This window comes from Rhagoletis pomonella, unplaced genomic scaffold (genome assembly GCF_013731165.1).
Source record: "Rhagoletis pomonella isolate Grant_MI unplaced genomic scaffold, Rhpom_1.0 Rhpom_scaffold_00006, whole genome shotgun sequence".
Lineage (NCBI taxonomy): Eukaryota > Metazoa > Arthropoda > Insecta > Diptera > Tephritidae > Rhagoletis > Rhagoletis pomonella.
Genome location: NW_023458560.1, coordinates 44,129,709 through 44,150,705, shown reverse-complemented (window position 1 = coordinate 44,150,705; position 20,997 = coordinate 44,129,709). Strand labels below are relative to the sequence as shown.

The 20,997-nt window shown below is 32.2% G+C and overlaps 1 protein-coding gene across 3 annotated transcripts in view; it reads left to right on the top strand.

Moving 5' to 3' along the window:
• Positions 1-13,150: 13,150 nt before the first annotated feature.
• Positions 13,151-20,997, top strand: part of LOC118740783 (protein phosphatase 1L-like) — a 28,634-nt gene continuing 20,787 nt past the window's right edge. Inside the window, exons 1-2 of one of the 3 annotated variants that reach the window (XM_036472466.1) lie at positions 13,151-13,262; positions 14,508-15,074. In XM_036472466.1, the coding sequence (XP_036328359.1) occupies positions 14,692-15,074 (383 nt within the window). In that variant the 5' untranslated portion in view covers positions 13,151-13,262; positions 14,508-14,691. The other 2 variants (XM_036472467.1, XM_036472468.1) reach the window with 2 other exon arrangements.

Here is a 20,997-nt window from a genome sequence, read left to right as displayed (position 1 = left end):
GTGTGAATTGTCAAACACTACCAAAATCGCTCTGGAAGCTCACCACTCGAATCGAAAATTGAGAGCGGAAAATTAACAGATCTGAGCGGCAAGTTAACAGAGCTGAAAGAAGATACAATTTTGTTAATTTGTATCAATGTTAAGTATTTTGGTTTGGATTTTCTTTTTCGCGGCATTGATTTAATAAAAAAAAAAAGATTAAAATTCTTGGTTAAATTAATGAAAATTAATTTACTAAAACATATGCCAGGGAATGCTTTAACTCCAAAACGTAGATTTGTTATCTAATAAATATGTGAAAGCTATGCAGATATGCAAACTCATTGGTGATTTGCCGTCGGCATTTGGGTCGCAAAAATCGTTTTTTTTTTTGTTAACGATTCTTATTGTAGTTCCTGCGCTATTTTCAATGCAACAAACCCCAGTTTTCTAGGTGCCTTAGTTTTTTCCCAAACTCACTTTAAAGATGGACACATTGACAAAAACGTACAAAAGCAGCAATTGCACTTGTTAGCAAAGTGGTTTTTTCTCGAAAAGTTATGTTTGAGTTTTATGAACAGTTATTTCGAGAAAATATGCCATATGCATATAACCTAAGCAAATGCCTTTTCTTAAAATCTCAGACCTTTTACTCGATTTGTTCAAATAAATTTAAGTGAAAGTTATGAAATTTTAAGTAAAAGCAATTGCTTAGTTTTTATGCATACGGACCAATGTGTTGAATGATGATTTTTCACTGCAATACTCGTATTACATGTAAATAATGGGGCTCATTCATGGTCAAAATAAAGTCGACACTAAAGTTAGTTACAGCTTTTTCACATCATTTTCAGTGGAATAGGTATCTGTGAAAAAAGCTGCAACTAACTTTCTTCCTATTAGGCATGCGCATATGGATGCTTGTAGTACACACAGATGCGATCAACTAATTAGCAACGAAATTCAAAATGATATTGTTTGCACTTGCACTTATACTATAATTGAATGGACCACAATACCCGAATTTTTTTTAAATATTCTAATTAAAAATTTGGATGACCATTTCTTGAAGTTTGATTCGTTTTTTTGCAATTTGTGGTTCTTGTTACAGATTGAATTATATTTTAAATTAAAATCATTAAAAATAAATAAACATAATTTGCAAACAATATCATATTGAATTTCGTTGCTAATTAGTTGATCGCATCTGAATGTATATATGTATGTACATACTTACATATGTACACATGTACCCAATACACATACTCCAAAATCATTTATTGATAACGTTCTTGCACATGCACATAATATTACATATATGTATGTACATACATACTAACTTTCTTCTTATTTGGGGCTGACAAACTTTAACTTAAGAGTCGACTTTATTTCGTCTACTAATATGCCCCAATAGTTTTGGAGTCAAATGAAAATGCATTTTCTACGCATACGTATGTACATGCTCCATTAATTGATAACGTTTTTGCATGCATATATATGTATGTGCACAGTGGCGGATTTAAATATTTGCCGCCCCTAGGCAATTCATAACTTGCCGCCCTTTTTTCACGAAAAAAAAATATATATATATATATCAAATATGATTGTTATTGTCAGTGCTTTATTACAATATAGTTCGTTAATAATGAAATACATAACGGAATTAACAAATTCGACATCAGCATGGATAAGGTATTCAACAAAAACCCTCTTTCAAACACTTCTTTTTCACAGTTCTTTACGTCTTGATTTTTCAGCTGCGAATTCGCGGATAATAATAGTGTGGTAACCTTTTAGATGATTCTCGTTCTCGGGGCAGCGTGTCGGCTGTTTCTTTGCGTCACGCGCAGGCGCGCCGTCAGGTTTCTAATCCGCGTGAATGAAAGTTAAATGGAAATTTCAACGACTGCTATACTAAGGAAAAATTCGCAGCGTAATTCTAATTTTGAATTGTATTGAATGAGATGAATCAATAATAATATTTTACAGACACAAACACAATTTCAAGTGCAGCTGAATCCAAATAAATTTTTTTCTTTTAATTTAGCTGTCTTAAATTTTGCCGCCCCTTAATTCTGCCGCCCTAGGCTTCAGCCTATGTTGCCTGTACGATAAATCCGCCACTGTATGTGCATATTACTGCCAAAAAAACTACGAACATGCATATAAATGTACATATGTACAAATCACGGCAGCATACATATATATGCACATAATTACACGTATACTCAAATACAACAATAACTATTTCATTCATAAACGCATTCGCATATTTCTCAAGGCCAAGTAAATTCATTCATAAAAACAACCGCAGCACATCTCCCCGCAAATTCATCACCAACAAGCGCAACTTTGTCAATCCGACACAAAAATTCTAAAATCTTAAAATGAAGAAATCTCGGCCAGCCAAGTGAAAATTGGCAATTATTTCTCTATATCCAGTAAAATAAGTTATCTCGAATCTTGGCAATTTTTGGTAATTTTTTACAAAACACTCTATTTCTCTGTTCCATACCAATATTTCAATCATTAACTAGTATTTTAAAGTGTCATTTTAATAAACATTAAATAAAAGTGTATGTTTTCTGCAGCAAAATACATAAATTTTTTTTTAATAAAATCAAAACTTGTAAAATCACAAACATATGTGGTTTTATCGGAAGTTCACAGATGTAACTTGGCAACTTAGCTCGTTTTCATATTTTTCGGTCCGAAATTGTAAAATTTTTGTCCATGCCGCGCCACAATTTTTGTACAGGTGGGTCAATGTGCCTTGAACAAAATTTACATATATACAAAAAAATTATTTTATTTATTTTTTAATATTGAAAATTTCTATACCTGTAAGAGTTTATAAAAATATATTTATATATATCCACAGATTATTTTAAATTTTTTTCATCCGTAACCAAATCTTCAGTACCATAAAAAGATTCAAACACATCAAAGTACAAGCAATGCAATGTCCAAGTTAGTGCTACTCCACTGTACATGTGTATATGAATGTATGCATGTATGCGTGTAAAAAATGTCAATTCCAGTTGGTTTTTAACCCTTTTAGCGGACATAGTTTTTTTGCTTTCAGCTGGTTGCAACTGTTAATGAAGCACAATTTTTATGTTTAATCTTTATGAAAGTTACATGTATCGTCGAGAACATGGTTACATGCAGAATTTTAAATTAATTAATATTATTCACCATACAAAATGTACGAGTATTGCTTTATTAAATGCAAACTTATGCGAAAATCTAAATATTTGGCAAACATGGGGTTAATGGTTTCGCGCACGTGCCAATCTGGTGCCGATTCGCAGAAATTGAATAATTTGTGTGTTGATGGGAGCGGCGAGGGGAAGACAAAAGCCGACCAATCGTACATTTGTATGTACATATATATGTTACATACATACATTACATACCTACATATTTACAAAGGCATGTGTATATATGTACGTACAAATTTATGCGTTTGGCTTTTTGCATGAATAGAAAATTTGATTGCAGAAATAATTTTATTGAAATTAATTTTACAAACACATTTGTACTATATAATATTAAGTTTGTTAGTTAATATCGGTATTTTGATAACAAGCCATAATTTGTTAGACACACATACGTACATACACGGGCAATCAAAAGTGATTGCATGGTTCTTTTTTGTATAATATTTACAATGTTTTTCAAGTAAACATTTTTTTGTTATATTTTTATAAAAATATGGTTCATGCTTTAATCGAAACCACATAAGTCAAACTTTAAAAATTTATACAGAACGTAGAAAAATTCAACAAATTTTCATCTAAATTTTCTACTTTTGGGTACGTAGATAGATGGTTATATATGTAATTCTAGTGAAACAAGTGAAAGTTTTAAGCGGATAAAAAATCGCGTTAATTTTTAATGAATTTTTTTGCGGTTTTATGCATATAACAGGTGTAATTTATAAAATATAGTGTTTATTTTTTTATTTTGTTTGCAAACGGTCTTGCGCATTTTATTCTACAAGAAATTCGCTTTTATGTATGTATATGGTAAAAAGTACAAGCCGTCCGCAACAAAAAATCATTAAAAATCTACGCGATTTTTTAGAAGCTTAAAACTTGCACTTGCTTTTCTACAGATCCATCATTCTAAAAACTCAGATTAAAAAGTTCAAAATTTAGACGAAAATTTGTTGAATTTTTCTAAGTTTTGTATAAAGTTTGACTTTGTGGTTTTGATTAAAGCATGAACCATATTTTTATACAAAAAAATAACGAAAAAATTTTAACCGCGCGCAGCATTTGTTTATTTGCATATGTGCATACATATAAATGCATCTACATACATAGGTACTATGTATATGTATTTACATACATTTTTATGCGCTTGCCTTTTAGCGTGTTTAAAATTTTTTTAATGAAGAATTTACTAATTGTTGACGAAAATATGGTTTACAAAATTTTCGCAAATTTATATTAGTTAATTGGAATTTTTATGAAAATAACGTTTTCCCAAAATTTATCCAGAAATTGTTTGTAATAACTAATTAATGTTTTAGATTTAATTCAATGAAAGGGGCATTAAAATAACTATCAAAAGTCATTTTTGTTGATAGATATAAACGTGCACAAAAATAACATTTCACAATTGCTAATTTATTCAAATTCTGTTATTTTGTGCCGCTCTGCGCTCACGCTGTTAAAAAATGGTGAGATTCTAGAGCTATTGATGTTAAAAATTTAACGTGGTGAGCTTCTAGCCGATTTCTGATCTATTACAAAATACCAACGAGTAGCGTGTTGCTGCTTCTCTGTTTTAAACGTTCTCTGTATTTTATTTAAAAGAAATCCCGTCTGTTGCAGTGGCGGTCAAAACCAGAGAACTTAGATAGATAGAGAAGGTGCAAACTGAAAGTGGAAACTATTCGCGGACGAAAAATTAACAGCGTTAGAAAAGTTCAAGTCGGAATGTAGAAATTCTGTTGAATTTAATGTTGATAACATAATACAATGTTGAGCAACATGAAATGTGATGTTCTTTGCGAGCACATAAACGAAAATATGGTAAATCTTCACATAATTTTCATTAGTTTGTAGTTTTTGTTAAATTTTTTTATCTTGTTCTCCTTTTATGAAGATGCAAATACAATTTAAAATAATGATAGTTTGGCATAAAGTTTACACACATATGTACATGCATACATATACTGGCAATCAAAAGTGAGTGCATGGTGTTTTTTGCTTAATATTTGCAATGTTTTTCAATTAATTTTCTTTTATTATCTTTTTATAAAAATGTGGTTCATGCTTTAATCAAAACTATACAAGTCAAACTTTCAAACTTTACACAGAACATAGAAAAATTCAACGAATTCTCGTCTAAACTTTGACCTGTTTAATCTGAGTTTTTAGAAAAATTTTGAGTACGCAGATAGATCGGTTTTTTAATTCTAGTGGAACAAGATCAAGTTTTAACCGGCTAAAAAATCCGGTTGATTTTTAATGATTATTTATTGCTGACGGCTTTTTGCACTTTTTACCAAATAAAAGTGAATTTCTTGTAGAATAAAATGCGCATGACCGTTTGCAAACAAATAAAAAAAATTAGCGCTATTTTTTACAAATTGCACTTGCTATATGCATAAAACCGCAATTCCCGTCGAAAATAACATAAAAGTTTAACTTAAAAACATTGCAAATATTAAACAAAAAACAGGATGCACTCACTTTGTCAGTGTACATACATATTTGTGTTTAAAATTAACTACTTATGAAATAATTTTTGTGGCACGAACATATACATACTTGCGCTTTCTAAAAATGGGAATAAAAATTGGATTCGCATAAAATTTTAATTCCAATAACTAATATTTTAGTGAAAACATTTACAATAAAGCTTTCAGTAACTTTTGGCAAATTTGAGCGATTATGTGAAATTATGCATGCGTTTGTACCTACATATCCATTTATATTATTTTAAACAAAGCTAATAGTAAAATTTAAAATCGAATATGGATATGACAATTAAAAAAAAAAAATAAAATTTATTACTTGGTCCGTCCGGGATTTGAACCAAGACAAACGGCGAGACGCCAAAAAGTCGCAACGCCTCTAGCGTACACGCCACGGCACATTACTGAAACGGCGATCTCTAAATCACTACATATATGAAATTTTTCATTCGTCCAAGAAGACAAACGCATAAATATGTGTGCATTTATAAATGTAAATATGTGCATAAATATGTACGATTGTTCTGCTTTCGTCTTCCCCTCGCCGTCCGCCAACCGATGACAAATTATTAAATTTCTGCGAATTGCCACGACGCCACCAAAATTAACCCATGGTTGACGAAATATTTAGGTTTTCGCATAAGTTTACATTTAATAAAGTCATACTCGTACATTTTATATGGAGAAGAATATTAATTAATTTAAAATTCTGCATGTAACCATGTTCTCGACGATACATGTAACTTTCATCAAGATTAACCATATAAATTGTGCTTCATTAACAGTTGGAACCAGCTGAAACCAAAAAAACTATGTCCGCTAAAATGGGTTAAAAACCAACTGGAATTGACATTTTTTACACGCATACATGCATACATTCATATACACATGTACAGTGGAGTAGCACTAGCTTGGACATTGCATTGCTTGTACTTTGATGTGTTTGAATATTTTATGGGTACACCCTAACAAAAAAATCTAAAAAATCAACGATAATTTTTAACAACTTGAAACTTGCACTTTCTTATAATATAATTGAATGGACTACAAAACTGCATACCCGAAAATTTTCTAAATATTCTAACTAAAAATTTTGAAATTTTTATAACAATTTTTTGAAGTTTGATTTATTATTTTGCAATTTGTGCAAGCTTTTAAACTTTTATTATTGTGGTTTCTGTTATAGATTGAATTATGTTTTAAAGGAAATTATTAAAAATAAATAAATAAACATAATTTGCAAATAATATCATTTTGAATTTCGTTGCTAATTAGTTGATCGCATCTGTATGTACTACAAGTATCCATATGCGCATGCCTGGGAAATGGATTTGCATTTGACTCCAGAACTATTATTTACAAATAATATCTACGAGTATTGCAGTAAAAGTCAAAAACAACTTTGAAGTTAACAAACACATTGCTTTATACATTTTTTTGTTAATGCGTCCATCTTTAAAGTGAGTATGTGAAAGAACCAACTTTATCATTTTTTTAACTAACATGCATTTTTACTATTTACATAATATAATACTCGTACAAGAGCGAACTTGAACAGATGCTTTTTAAGTTTTTAGCAACATTAACTACTGAATAAATTATATTTAACAAATGGTCATGCAGAAATGCAAGTCAGCAATTTTAACTAATATAAAAGTACATTTAATATAATTTAACTATATTAATTTATTTAATTTTATTAAAAAAATATACATGAATACGTTTCTGCATTCACCTGCAACCAAGCAACACATAGCCAGACACTTGCAACAAATATAACATTATCATAACAGAAATTTACGTTTTTCTCTGTTAACTCTTCTTGAAATGTTAATAGCGCTGTGGTGATATTCCATGGATTTATTTTTCAGCCAAACAATTTTATGGTGCATTTACATGGTATGAATCTGTTCATAAGCCGTATGAATTTTCCTATAAAAGAAGCACCAACTCTATGAAGAAATGAATGAAAGCGATATATATTTAACAATTTTGACTTGTATACTAGACAATATTTTTTTTGTAAACAGCAAATAAAAAAATTTTATTTTGTGCTAGCTACGAAGCTAGAAGCTTATTTTTTTGTTAAATGTGCTTTAAAAAGGACCTACTGCCAATAAAGCCTTGTGGATTGCTATTTTTCCATATTTGTAATGCTTCCATTTAAACATCTTTGTGGAAAAACAGTATTTGTTCAGAATTGCTTGTTTACGAAACGTTTGGCATAAGTTGAAATCATAGGGATGCCGTTTTCTTCCGTTTCTCAGTGGATTTTATACTTGAAAAGGCACCAAAATATGTATGCAATACTTCTACATATCTTCGTTTAAAGCACAAAACCGCGCATCAAGGAAATGCAAAACCTCGTATGGGAGGTTGCCTAAATTTTATAGGAGAGAGTGAAACTGGTCCCAATTAAAAACGGTTCTCTCTTTTAAACTTAACAATCTTCTCTCCTTATGTCTAAGTCGATATTTTTATATATCGATATTTTATTATAAATGGCTAAGGGCTTGATGTCAGGAGCTTCCGATGACCAAATATCTTTTTTGGCACAAATTTCAGTTCCGAGGTTTTGCAGAACCACGATACGCGCTTTTGTACTTTAAACGACGAATATGTATATCGCTTGAACAATATGTTAGTGTTTGGCCTAGCTTCTCCTCCGATATTCGGCGTGCGTGATTTTGTCACACAAAGTAAAGGACAGTTTTACGCCGACTCCGAATGGCAATTGTATTTAATGAGAAGTTGTTTCCATGACAGAATACACTCGGAGGTTTACTATTCCCAACAGAGGGGCAATCACTATTAGAAAAACTGGGCTTGAACTCAGGCTCTGCGTAATGCTCTACAGCAGCCGCCACTACTTTTACATATATTGCTGGTATATTCAAAATACTATCCCGAACTTCGGAGTGTATATATGTAATATAAAAAAGAATGAGAGGTACTATAAGAAAATGTACCCAAAATTCTGGAGCAAATGGAAAAATGCTCATTGAAAATAGTTCACATGTATAAATTAAAAGATATAACTTAATAGGTTACAGCGCTAAACAAAAGGAAAAGCTAGAAAAGATAGCAATGCGGTTTGAAGGAAACATGAAGCCATAAAATGCTTGTTTGTTTCGTTAATACTCTGAACTTTGTAAGATATGGCACTCTTTTATTTGCAGTAGTTTGCAAATATTCACTCATGGTTCTAAAATCGCAAACATTTTCGTGGGATGTTTTTGTTTGATTTCGAATTGAAAATACATTACGATCATATTGTACCGAAATAAGTGCGGTATCCCTGCATTTTTGTAAAAGCCAGAAAGAAGCATAAACTGTATGAAAAAATGAAAGGGAGAAGTATACATGCCTTCTATAATTTTGACTTATATGTATATTTGGCAAGGCTTTGTGTAAACAACAAAAAATACAATTTTTCATTTCTTTGCCAGCTTAGAAAATATAGGCTTATTGTTACTTAAACGTGATATAAAGCTCATTAAAATGTTCCGTAATGTCTTGTTGTAAGTTTGTTATCATAGTTCTTCGTATTTTTATTGTCCACTAAACGTGAGAGGCTTCAATTTAAAAAGTTCTAGTACAAAGAATTTCTTTGTTTTGAATTTGATTGTTTATTGTTTTTAATTTTTAAATTCATACTTTTGACATGTATGTGAATGGCGGAGTTGCCGCTTTCCTCCTTTTCGGTGGGTTTTTATATTAAAAAGGCATCAAAATGGGAAAAACCCCCCTTGGTATCTCTGCATCTGTTAAACTTTTTATGGGAAGATGTATGAAAATTCAACTTGCTATAATTTCATATGCTTAACAGTATCACAACAGTATGTTTACAGTATCTCCCCATAACTTTTCATATGAAAAAATTTATTATATGCATCCCACTCGATATCATTGAATTCCTCATTAGAACATGTAGTCCCTCTATTCTAGCGTATCAACAGTTCATATGGCTTCATACCATGTAAATGCGCCATTACGTTCCAAAAATTTGCACCTTCTCTATCTATCTAAGTTCTCTGGAGTTACGGGCTACAAGCCTGTAGCTGCCAGGTTCGATCCTCGGTTGGAGCGATTGCGAAATTTTTTTTTGTTTTTATTTATTTTATATTTTTTTTATTTTATTTGATCTATATATTTAATGTTACTTTATTTTGTTTTCATTTGCTTTATTTTATATCACTTTTTGAATTTTACTATCAGTTAATTTAAATTTTTAGAGTTGAATTTTAATAAAAAGTCAACAACAACTAACTGAAAGCAACGTAAAAAAAATATAGAACTTATAAAAAAAAGAATGAAAAAAAAAAATAAAAAAAATGAAAATTTAATTGGCCGTGGGACTCGAACCCACGACCTTGCGGCTCGTTTATCCGCATAACTGCCGTCTGTGAGGTCAAAATTATTATGCGCATATGTATGCCAGATTATATGCATAAGCTTTGCCGTCTGTCACAGCTTTTAGAAAACAATTATTTATCGCAATTTCTTTGCGAATAACCAATTTTTAATGGTACTAAGACTCGGAATTTTCGAATTTGGTAACCGGTATTAAAAAGCTTTTTCATTTTGGAAATGACCATGATAAAAACAATTGGCGTCGTATACCACTCCGTTTTTCTCGAAATTTTTAATCGGCACTAAAAACCCGGGTTTTTTTTCAAAATTGGCAACAGGTACAAAAAACTATAAAATTGTCTATATAACCGTGACATAATCCTTTTAGGCTTTAATAAATTACGACCACTTGTTTATTTTTCAGCGATGCGGTAATTGGCAATAATTTGTATTTCATTTAAAAAACAATATTCCTACCAAATTAATAGATCGGATATCTAATTTTTATTAAGATATTTTTCTGAACAGCATTGCCCCCTTTTAATCGTGTGCGGAATTTTTTCCAGGTACATCTAAAAATAGAGCCAGATTGACTGTACTATAAGTCCGGTGATTGGCCCAATGCAAGCCCGAAGTAGAAGGTTGCGAAGCAGCTCCACTGCAAGTTGTTTCTCCAACGATAAACAACGAGGAAAATGGGTTTCTCTAGAAATAGTCTCGAATTGAGCGAAAATCTGAAATTCATTATATTAAAAGTTCCTTATAACTGGCGTCCACTGTAATGTTACATACACACATGCATATATACGCACAAGGCATTAATTCCACTTAAATTACATACATACAAAGCATTCAAATTAAGTTCTCTGCTCTGGCCATGCTCCAATAAATTTGACACCTAAGGTGGAGCTTAACTTAATGGAGAGTTATTAACTTGCGTGTATGTTTGTATGTAATTACGTGTTAATTTTTGCCCTAATATGGTTATCCTTATTTCCATTTTTCCGTGTTTCCATTTTATGCCACGCAATAAGTTGAAGTTGTTAAATAAGACAAACCGCGTTTAATTTAATTATTATTTTTAAGTTTATTGAAAGAAATTAATTTGTTTTCAACTTTTTTTTAAATTTACATACCCAACAAGCAAAATAAACTTAAAGTAGGTTTTTTTTTTAAGTTAACTAAAATAAACATAAAGTTTACAAAACGAGCATTCTTGGTTTATAAAACGTTTTAAAAAGGGTCATTTAATCGAAACGATGTCTTGCTTAAAAGCGTATGAATATAAATTTATAATAAATTTTAAACAGATAGTATTTTTTCTAGGTTTTGTCCTAAACATTTGCATTTTACTTTTAAAATTAAGTGATTTATAAATATTCGCTCTCGACATTTATAAAAGGTTCATTTTAAAAAACTGTAAATACCCTTATTATTAAAACCGCTTCTAGCGGTTATATATATATATATATATATATACATAAGTATAGCAAGCATACTTTAAGTTACTTTTAAAAACATTTACAGAAATGCTTGATGGGTAATTATGTATTGTCTTCGCGGTCTTTGTTTTTTTTTTATTGAATCTATTTTAATTGGAAGTATATTACTTTTGTTTATTTACCTTTGCAGTTTTGCTCTTTATTTATATCGTATCATTATAGACCCTCTGTGCCGATTCTCAGTGCCGTTTATTCCCCCTATTGTTTATTCCCCCTATTGTTTATTCCCCCTATTTCACTCTGCAACGTTCTTTATATTCCGCTGAATTGGCGTTGCCAGATATACCGCTTTGTACGCGCAGGTATTCGTTTTAAAATAATGGCGTGCATTAATTGTCGTATTTAGTTCATAATGAGGCTAATTTATACAAGTGGTGTTGGTAGAGCAAAAACAAAAATAACGATAACAAATTATACGCTCAATAACCGCGAGTATTCGCCTTGGTTTACACTTAAAGTGGTCGCGCACACGATTGCTGCGCCACACTTTAACAAGATTTGACATATTTTTTTTTTTTTGTACTTAATTTTAGGTTTTCTTTATATAAATATCGTTCATTATTTAACAAAACCCGTGTAAGCTTTGAGAAATATTTACTTCCATATAACGAGTACAGACAACTTATTTTTATTTGGAAGAATTCCGTCACATATTCGACAAAAAAATAAAATAAATTGAAAAAATCAACCGTAATTTGTAGCTGTTTGAAACTTGTTCTTTATTCTACTAGAATTCAATGGGCTGCAAAAATGCATACTAAGAATTTTTCTAGGAGATCTAATTAAAAAAGCACGAAATTTCTAAGAACATTTGTTGAATTTTTTTAAATGCTAAATTATATACCAAATAAATAATATGTTAAAACTTGTCAAAATGTGGAGCAGCTGTAATTGTCGAGAAAATCGAAACAATTTGAAGTTGCTACCAAGGTTCATATTCGGCTTGGTTTCGACTTTTTCGGCTAAGTACAAACTTAAAATTTAGTTTTAGCTGCAGCTTAAACAAGCCGTAACTATATTAAAGGATTTTTTATTTAACTATGGAAGAAAATATGAAATATCTAAAAATTAAGTTGATTGAGCCGGATTTTTTATAATCAGTCTTATCATAAGTTTCATTTTCCCCTAATCGGTTCACTTTGGGTTTTCGACTAACAAGACGCACATACCAAGGCGATGCGGCACAATGAAAACGTTGCCGCAAACAAAACCGCTCATTTTGGTTGGCCAAAAGTCAGCTGGTTTGAATTCATTCCATGCATTGTTGTTTTTCCGCATTGCGTTGTCAATGTGGCCTCTCGTATTCAAAATCACAGAGTTAACTTCGATTTCAGTCAAAAGCATTCCTATGACACAGAAAAGAATTTCTATGTGGTGAGGCCTTAAAACACAAGCGACATTTTCAAGCAGTTGAGGACGGCAGGTTAAGATATCCGTCTTAAAATTCTTTAAAGACTCCCAATGCCCTCGAAATCAAAGCCGGCGAATTAACCAAAATATCACATCTTAAACTTTACCCGGCAACGCTGCGCACAGCTGTTGTTTCGATTCTCAACCGTTCCGCATTGTTGTTTCGCCAATTTTGTTGTTATTTTGGGGCTATTTGTGGGGCGAATTGGGGCTCGTATTTTGCTCAGTCGTCGATAAATTCTGTAAGTGTCAACAAGTGGATAAAGTGTGGCGAATGGAGAAATTATAAAATTTAAAATTTGTATGTATGTAAAAACTAGAAAAATTGGCCACTCCAAGTGAAGCGGTGCTACAAAATCTGTGCGTTGGTGTCGGAGGCGTCAATGTACCCTTTGCAATTTCAAGAAAATTCAACCATCTTCGAACAATTAAATTCACTGCAATTGGTGCATATAAAAGTGAACTTCCCCTCACATTATTGGTCTTAAATGATCAATAAAATATATGGACACCAGTGCGTCATTTTAAATAAAGAAATTCAAAAACAAAAAAATGCACTATGGAGTGAAGTGAGAATACATATTTGTGATTTTTTTGGCACGCAACAGCAGTGACACCGGCGGCGGGCATTTGTGAAAAATAAAAACGAGATAAAATATACTCGAATTTTTGGGTGCAAGACGACAGCAGTGTGTGTGGCGAAAACCAGAAATATTTTCTGTGAAGAAATAATGCGAAAAGCGTGAAAAGCAAAAGCATTCGCAACAACAATATGTAAAGAAAACTTGGCAATAGTTGTTGTACCCACAATATCACCCATTCATCAGTTGGCCCCAATTGCGGCCGAAATCATCGACCATAATCTTTACTTTACCAAAAAGTTTGATGAACGGTGGCATGTGTTCTTGCCTGGCGTAGGGAAAATAGTGAATACGTGCTTTGGGTCCCATGTTAATTTTATGGTCACGGTTTTTGTGACGGGGAAGTACACATAAACTCTAAAAATAACAGCAGAAGCAAAAAAATAGGTTTTACATCTACTTATACAACGTATGTAGTTGTTATTCGCTTGTGATTAGTGAATATAAAACCTATGTGCATATAAATATGTATGCAATTGTACGCATACTTTGCACCTGACTTTATTCGATTTTAATATGAGTAGCACGACTTTTGCTCGAGGACTAATAAAGGCAACCGCATTGGGTGCGCGATTTTAAGATATCAATTTCATATAACACAGTTTAGTGTCGCACACAGATAGAAAAACAAACCAAGTATCATTCATCAACCAAAAAAGTTAAAATAAAACCGCTGAAAGTAATATAAAACGGCTAGACTTAAATAATTTTTTTAACAAACACCAATAAACAATTCGCCTATATTTTGAACACCGTTCGACCTTCACATGTTTGGTTTATTTATTACGTATGCTGCTTAATACGCGCAACGTTATCTTCTCCACTCCACTGCCAGCCCCACGTAATTTGCATTGCAAATTTCGTTGGGCTAGTCAATAGATTAAACTTAATATTATCCTTCTCTAGTAGACAAAACAATCGATTTCAAAAATTGGAACTAAAAGGCAAATTAAGTAAACAAAATAAAACAAAACATTTGACTACGTACTAAACACCAGTACCATCTGCGAGTATAAACTTTGAAAAAACTATAAATCACATCATTAATCCCTTCTCATACACATAATAAAGTTGTGAATTTCCTTTGCGACACATGGATGACGAGTTGGAGGATAAAGTCTTCTATCAAGCTTACGTTTCCCACATGAAGATTTTATCAAAATTCGCTGTGGGCTTTTCGTCCATCAATTCGCCATTGGCGTACATTTGGAAACTATGTCGCCTTTATGTACTACGCCCCGAAGTCATATTTTTCGGTGTGATTCTATTCATTTTCTTAATCTACTTACAAGCCGTGGATGCCTGGAGTCGTGGCATTTTGGGGCGTATACAGACGACACTTGGCCGTCAGAGGACGAATCGCATGAAAATGACGAGTGAAGCTAGCGGTCATGGTGATTATCAGTCTTGGGAAGAGGTGCGTCAACAGAGTGCCGTCTATGCTTTGCTGGGACGACGACCACGCATGGAAGACAGGTGAGTAAAGGCATACTTATGAGATGAATGAGACCAATTACATATGTTTACATACATACATACATAGAAGCGAATAAATGCATATAATAGGAACATAAACATACTTAGTTTAAGTAAACGCAAATGCATTCCATTGTGAAGTGCTTAACATAGTTATTTACGTTCATCCATATGTAAATACATTGAGATTATAATAAATGCATTTAAAAGCATTCTTAACATATCTAACATCTATCCCACTTATGTAAATACATGCACACTTAAGTATGTTAGAATTTAAATCTCTCTTCATAAATTGTCTGCTCTTGCATTTGAATGCACATACATTTTTAGAACCACACATACATATGTATGTGCATATGTTGATGTGAGATTTTCGTACGTTTGCTTTGCATGAATACTATATAGACTAGGTCAGGGACAGTCTGTGCTTTGGACAAATTAATCTATATTCTTGCCAAAATATTATCATAAATAAATATAGTCACAAATGTTCATTAGGATGCCTCACAACACAAGTTGTTCTATGTATATCATTCGTTACCTGGGGCGCTTGTGAGGCAAAAATTACAAAAATATTCTGTTGAGAAATAATGCAAAAAGTTTGAGCATTCGCAACAATAAATATAAAGATAACTTTTCCAAATGTTGTACATACAAATCCCTCCATTGGTGAGTTGGCTCAAATCTTGTTTCTGTTTTTTTTTTTTTAATTTCTGGATAAAAGGCATTAAAAATTATCAAAAAAATCTCAATCAAATTTTTTCATGGCAATCTTTCAAAGCAGTTTCATAGAAATTTTAATAACTAAATCATGTCTTGACCAAGTTTCATAGTTGAGGTACCATGGAGAAGTTATTTCGTTCCACTATCAATCTCGTAGACGTATTTATTTGTGATGAGGAAAATGTTGGAAGTATTCCTGGCTGACGGTTAGCATTTTTGATTGTATTTTTTAACCGACTTCCAAAAAAGGAGGAGGTTATCAGTTCGTCGGAATCTTTTTTTTTTTTATGTATGTTACCGCATAACTTTGGACCACGTCAACCGAATTCGATAATTCTTTTTGCATCGGAAAGGTAGTGTCTCAGAGGTGGTCCCATACTAATCTGGTTAAGATCCGATCAGTGGATCATGAGATATATATATATATTTTTTTTTTTATATGAGAGTTGAAGTCGGTTTTTTTTTGCTAAAAATTACTTGTTTTTTTAACACATTTTTTTTAATCGTTGTATCCCAGAAATGGTGAACTTAGGAACAAAAGTGTCACAACGATTTTTACAGACAGTTGTAGGATCTACACTTTTGTCTAACCTATTTTTGTTACAAGCCCCATCGTTTTGCTGAAAAATGGTAAAAATTAATTTATGTTGTTGTTGTTGTAGCAGCATACAAGTTCCCAAAAAAGTTTTTGGGGAGTGTTGCTGAACTTTACAATCCTTGGCCAGATATGTATAAATCTGGGTCGTTCCGGTTACATAAACCCGACTGTCGTGGGAACGTCAATTTATGTGACATTTGACCTTGAATCATTTTTTTTGCAGATCTGGTATCGATGAAGACTTTTCACATTTCATTTATAGTGGTGCTCCTAGCATTCGTATCTATTTTCAGCTTTATGGGAAAATCTAACTTGATCGGACTTATAGAAAACAATTTTAAACATATGTTTAAAATATAGTAGCTATTAAATACAATAGTCACAGGGGTTAAAATGTACTTCAGTTAGGTGGACAAGTGATAATTTATGGTATTTAGCAAAATTGTGCTACGATTTTGTAAATAACATTTTTTTTTGTTGTAAAATCCCCATCTTAAAAGATTTCCACATATGTATAGATATTAGAGCTCGGGCAATTCGGTTAATAGATTAACCGAATTATTCGAATCTGACTGAAGTCGACTACTGTTAATCGGTTAGCAATATTCGAGTAGTCGAAAGCTGTCGACTATTCGGATAACCGTTCACTTTAGATTATTCGGTTAACCGTTCATTTTCGGTTAATCGAATATTTTAAGTTCGAGTTTTTTTTTGCATTTACAGATACATATACATATATGAAAAGTCTTGTTACATTCGTAGTACATATGTATATAAGATTGCATGTGCAAAATTAAGGCAAACTTTTTTTGCAAGAATGTGCGCTAATTATTGAAATGTTATTGCGAAATATTTTAGAGACAATGGCTAAAGCAATACCTACCTCTCATTTTCGCGATTTTTGTTATGGATTTTTGTTAAATGGTTGTTCAGTGAGGATGTGGAGGAGGTGTAGCACAAAACTGCACCATATATGGAACATGTTACTTCCTTTTCGTCCTCTGTTTTTTCGAAAAAATCCCAAACCCAGCTCCTTTTGCGTCCGCTCATTTTTTGTATCTGCATATGTATATGTGTGCATGTATATATTTAAATAATTTTTTTTTTCATTTGTCAAAGAAATTTCAATGAAAGTTCGGTTGCTGAAATTCGATTTGCTACAATGCTCGAGTAGTCGAAGCAAAGCAACTATTCGAATAATCGAAGGCGGGCGACTATTCGAATACCATTAACCGACTAATAAGCATGCGAACGGTTACGAATCGAATAATCGGTTAACCGATTAGTCGAATAGTCGGATAATTTTACGAGCCCTAATAGATATGCATATGGGTAATTTCATAAAATTTTGTTTAACTTTTTTTATCAAAAATATCTAAAACACATATTTTGTATTTCATCATGATATTCGAAAATCTCGAAACATTTTCCCAAATTTTGAACTCACAGAGAAGTATCTTTTTTCAATTTTTTGCAGTTTATAATCTATTTGTCGGAGAAAATTAGTTCCCAGTAGATAATTTCAGGAGTTAAAAGCCCATCCGAAAGGCCTTCCTGAGAGTCAAGAGGCCTTCCACTCTACATTCCTTTCATTTTTGTATGGAGGCCACAAATTGGAGGGCTCCTTCTTTCGCTATGCATAGAAGGCCTTTCAAAAGGGCTTTTATAGGACGTACTTCAGAAGGCCTTTTGGGGGAGTTCTTTTAAAGTTGCTTCACTAATTTATAAAAATTCTACATCTTTGAAGTATTTGTTTAAGGTTTACTTATATCAAATATGTTTTATTGTAACTTAAAAGTTTTATTGAAGTTCATTTGTAATGCTAATTAATATAAATTTATGCATTCGCGTAAAATTTACATGGATAAGCCTTTCTAGAAGGCACTTAAGAAGGCCTACCTAAATAATCTTCTGGGTTAAGTAATCGACATGTGCGTAATTACGTCGGCTGTGCATTAGAGATATGAGAAACGAGTGCGAGATAGATTTAAATAAATACTTTTTTGCATTAAAAAATCTTCTTTTTATATGGAAGAAAATGCACTTTATCATACTAAAATCTGGTGGGCTACAAAACTGCATACCCGAAAATTTTCTAAAGATTAAAAGAAATTCTGATGACAGTTTTGTAAAACTTAATTTTTTTTTTGAAATTCTTTCAAGCTTTAAAAATTTTATTGATATGGTTTCTGTTATAGATTGAATTATATTTTAAATGGAAATTATTAAAAATAAATAAATAAGCATAAGGGGCTAGCAATATCATTTTGAATTTCGGTGCTACTTAATTCATTGACCGCAGCTGTACATACATAATATATCGTAATGAACAATCGTTATAAAATCCTTTCTATTATTTTTTTTTTTTGTGCATCTCATGCAGTAAGCACCTTTTTAAATCTACCATGGCAACATTCACTCAACCAGAAAATTAGTGTAAACTATCTGACAGTATAAATCTACAATCAAATGGCATTTACAAGCACAACCAATGGAATTAAACAGGAATAAGAGATAAATCACAACTTTCGCGTTCTAGTGAAGTTATATACATACATACATATCTACGTATGTACATAATTAAATTTAATGAGTTGGGATGTTGTCAGTTCGCTCCCAATTTCAAGGCATGAAATTAAAATATTTGTTCTTCTAATTCAAGTTACGAGATAATTTCTACCATCACAAAGCTGCTCTTAAAAATGTATTAGTCATTTGCATATACTCGTAACCTAAAGTTGTAGGCCTTTATATACTTTTGCAAGAATCGAGCAGTTTAGATAGGAGGAACTGGTTACAGAAAAAGCCTAAGTAGGCCTTAACACAAATCTCGATGTCTGGAGTTCAGGGTTACTAAATCTCACTCTTGCCACAACGGCGATACAGGAGGTTTTGTAAAGGCATCGACGATGTGTTTTACAGCCCATTAAACTTTAGTTGATTTATTTTATTTTTTAAATTTTTTTTCTACAGATACAAATCTTTTATTATTATTAAAAGTATGTTTGAAATTTTTTTAATGGAAAATGCGTAAAATCCTTATCAAAAGTCAACTGCGTACCACACAATTTTTATTTTTATAGTTAGCGTGTTTTTAATACGTATTTGCTACTAAGTACATACATATATGAAAGCTGTAAATAAGTAGTAGATGAAAACGCATATATACTTTTTTATAATTTACATGTGAGTGGGGCTAAATCCGCAAAGCACTGATAAGATAATGCCACACAGACACCACTCATATACACTTACAATTGTGCATACTTTTTTTATATGTAAATCAAAATAATCATTGACGGCTAAGCTTCCTGTGCTTGAACAGAATGCAAAAAAAAAAAAAAAAAAAAAGTCGCACAACATTCGCATAATCCGTTGATCGCTAGAGACTTCCTAATCTCACGTTTGTATGTAAATGATGAAAAAGTGCTAAGTATGCAAAATGTGAGAGAGTTCATTGCGCTCAGTTCTTATGTAAATAAGTGTACTTAAATAATATGTAGATGCCATATATGTATGTATGAGCAGCAAGCAATATACCTACAGACTTTGTAATAATTTCACATGCAAAAAGCAGATTGCTCACATTGACGCAAGTGACGGTACCGGTCTGATCCACAGACTTGTTGCATCTATGCACATACGCGTACAGGAAAATAAATCTTTTACAGTTCTATGCATTCTTAGCTATTTTTAACGCACTGCTACATGTACATATGTACATACATACACAGATGTGCATGAGTGCATACTAGCGTAAAAAATAAATCAACTTTTGAAATTACCAAGTTTTACTAAAGGGAAATGTTCCAATGTGAAAAGCTAATCAAAATAAACTTTGAGCTGTACACGCACGAGTGTACGTACTTCCATATACATATGCATATTTACATACATAGGTATGTATATTTACTATACATATGTATGTACATAGGCGGCCGCTCGGGTGTAATGGTTAGCAGTGCACGCTACCATGCCGCAGGGCCGGGGTTCAAGTCCGGTTTAACCCAACATAAAAAAAACAAAAAAGATTTTTTTATTTCTCATAGCGGTCGCCCCTCGACAGGCAATGGCAAACCTCTGAGTGTATTTCTGCCTTGAAAAACAGCTTCTCATAAAAATACAATCGCCGTTCGGAGTCGGCGTAAAACTGTAGGTCCCTCCCCATTGTGTGGCAGCATCAAGGTGCGCGCCACAAATCGGAGGAGAAGCTCGGCCAAACACTAACATAAATAAGTACATCTGTGTAAGCGCCAATCTATTATTATTATTATGTACATAGACAATGTTCGTAGAAGATGGAAGCAATTACAATGTTAATTAGTGTTTTTAAAGCTTGTCAGCTTGCACGGGAGTTGAAAATGTAATGTCCAATATCTAGTTAAGTAGTAAATAGAAATAGACACAATGCAGTTTCCATCATCAACCTCGAGCAAACATGCAAGTCTAATATGTATACATACATATGTATTAATCATGTATTATTGCGTCATTGTCCAACAAGTAATAATTGCTTTGGAATTTTCTCTTCAGATACTTTGAATTATATTAACTTAACCAAATAACTAGAGCGTGCAACGTTTAATGACTGCCTATTGA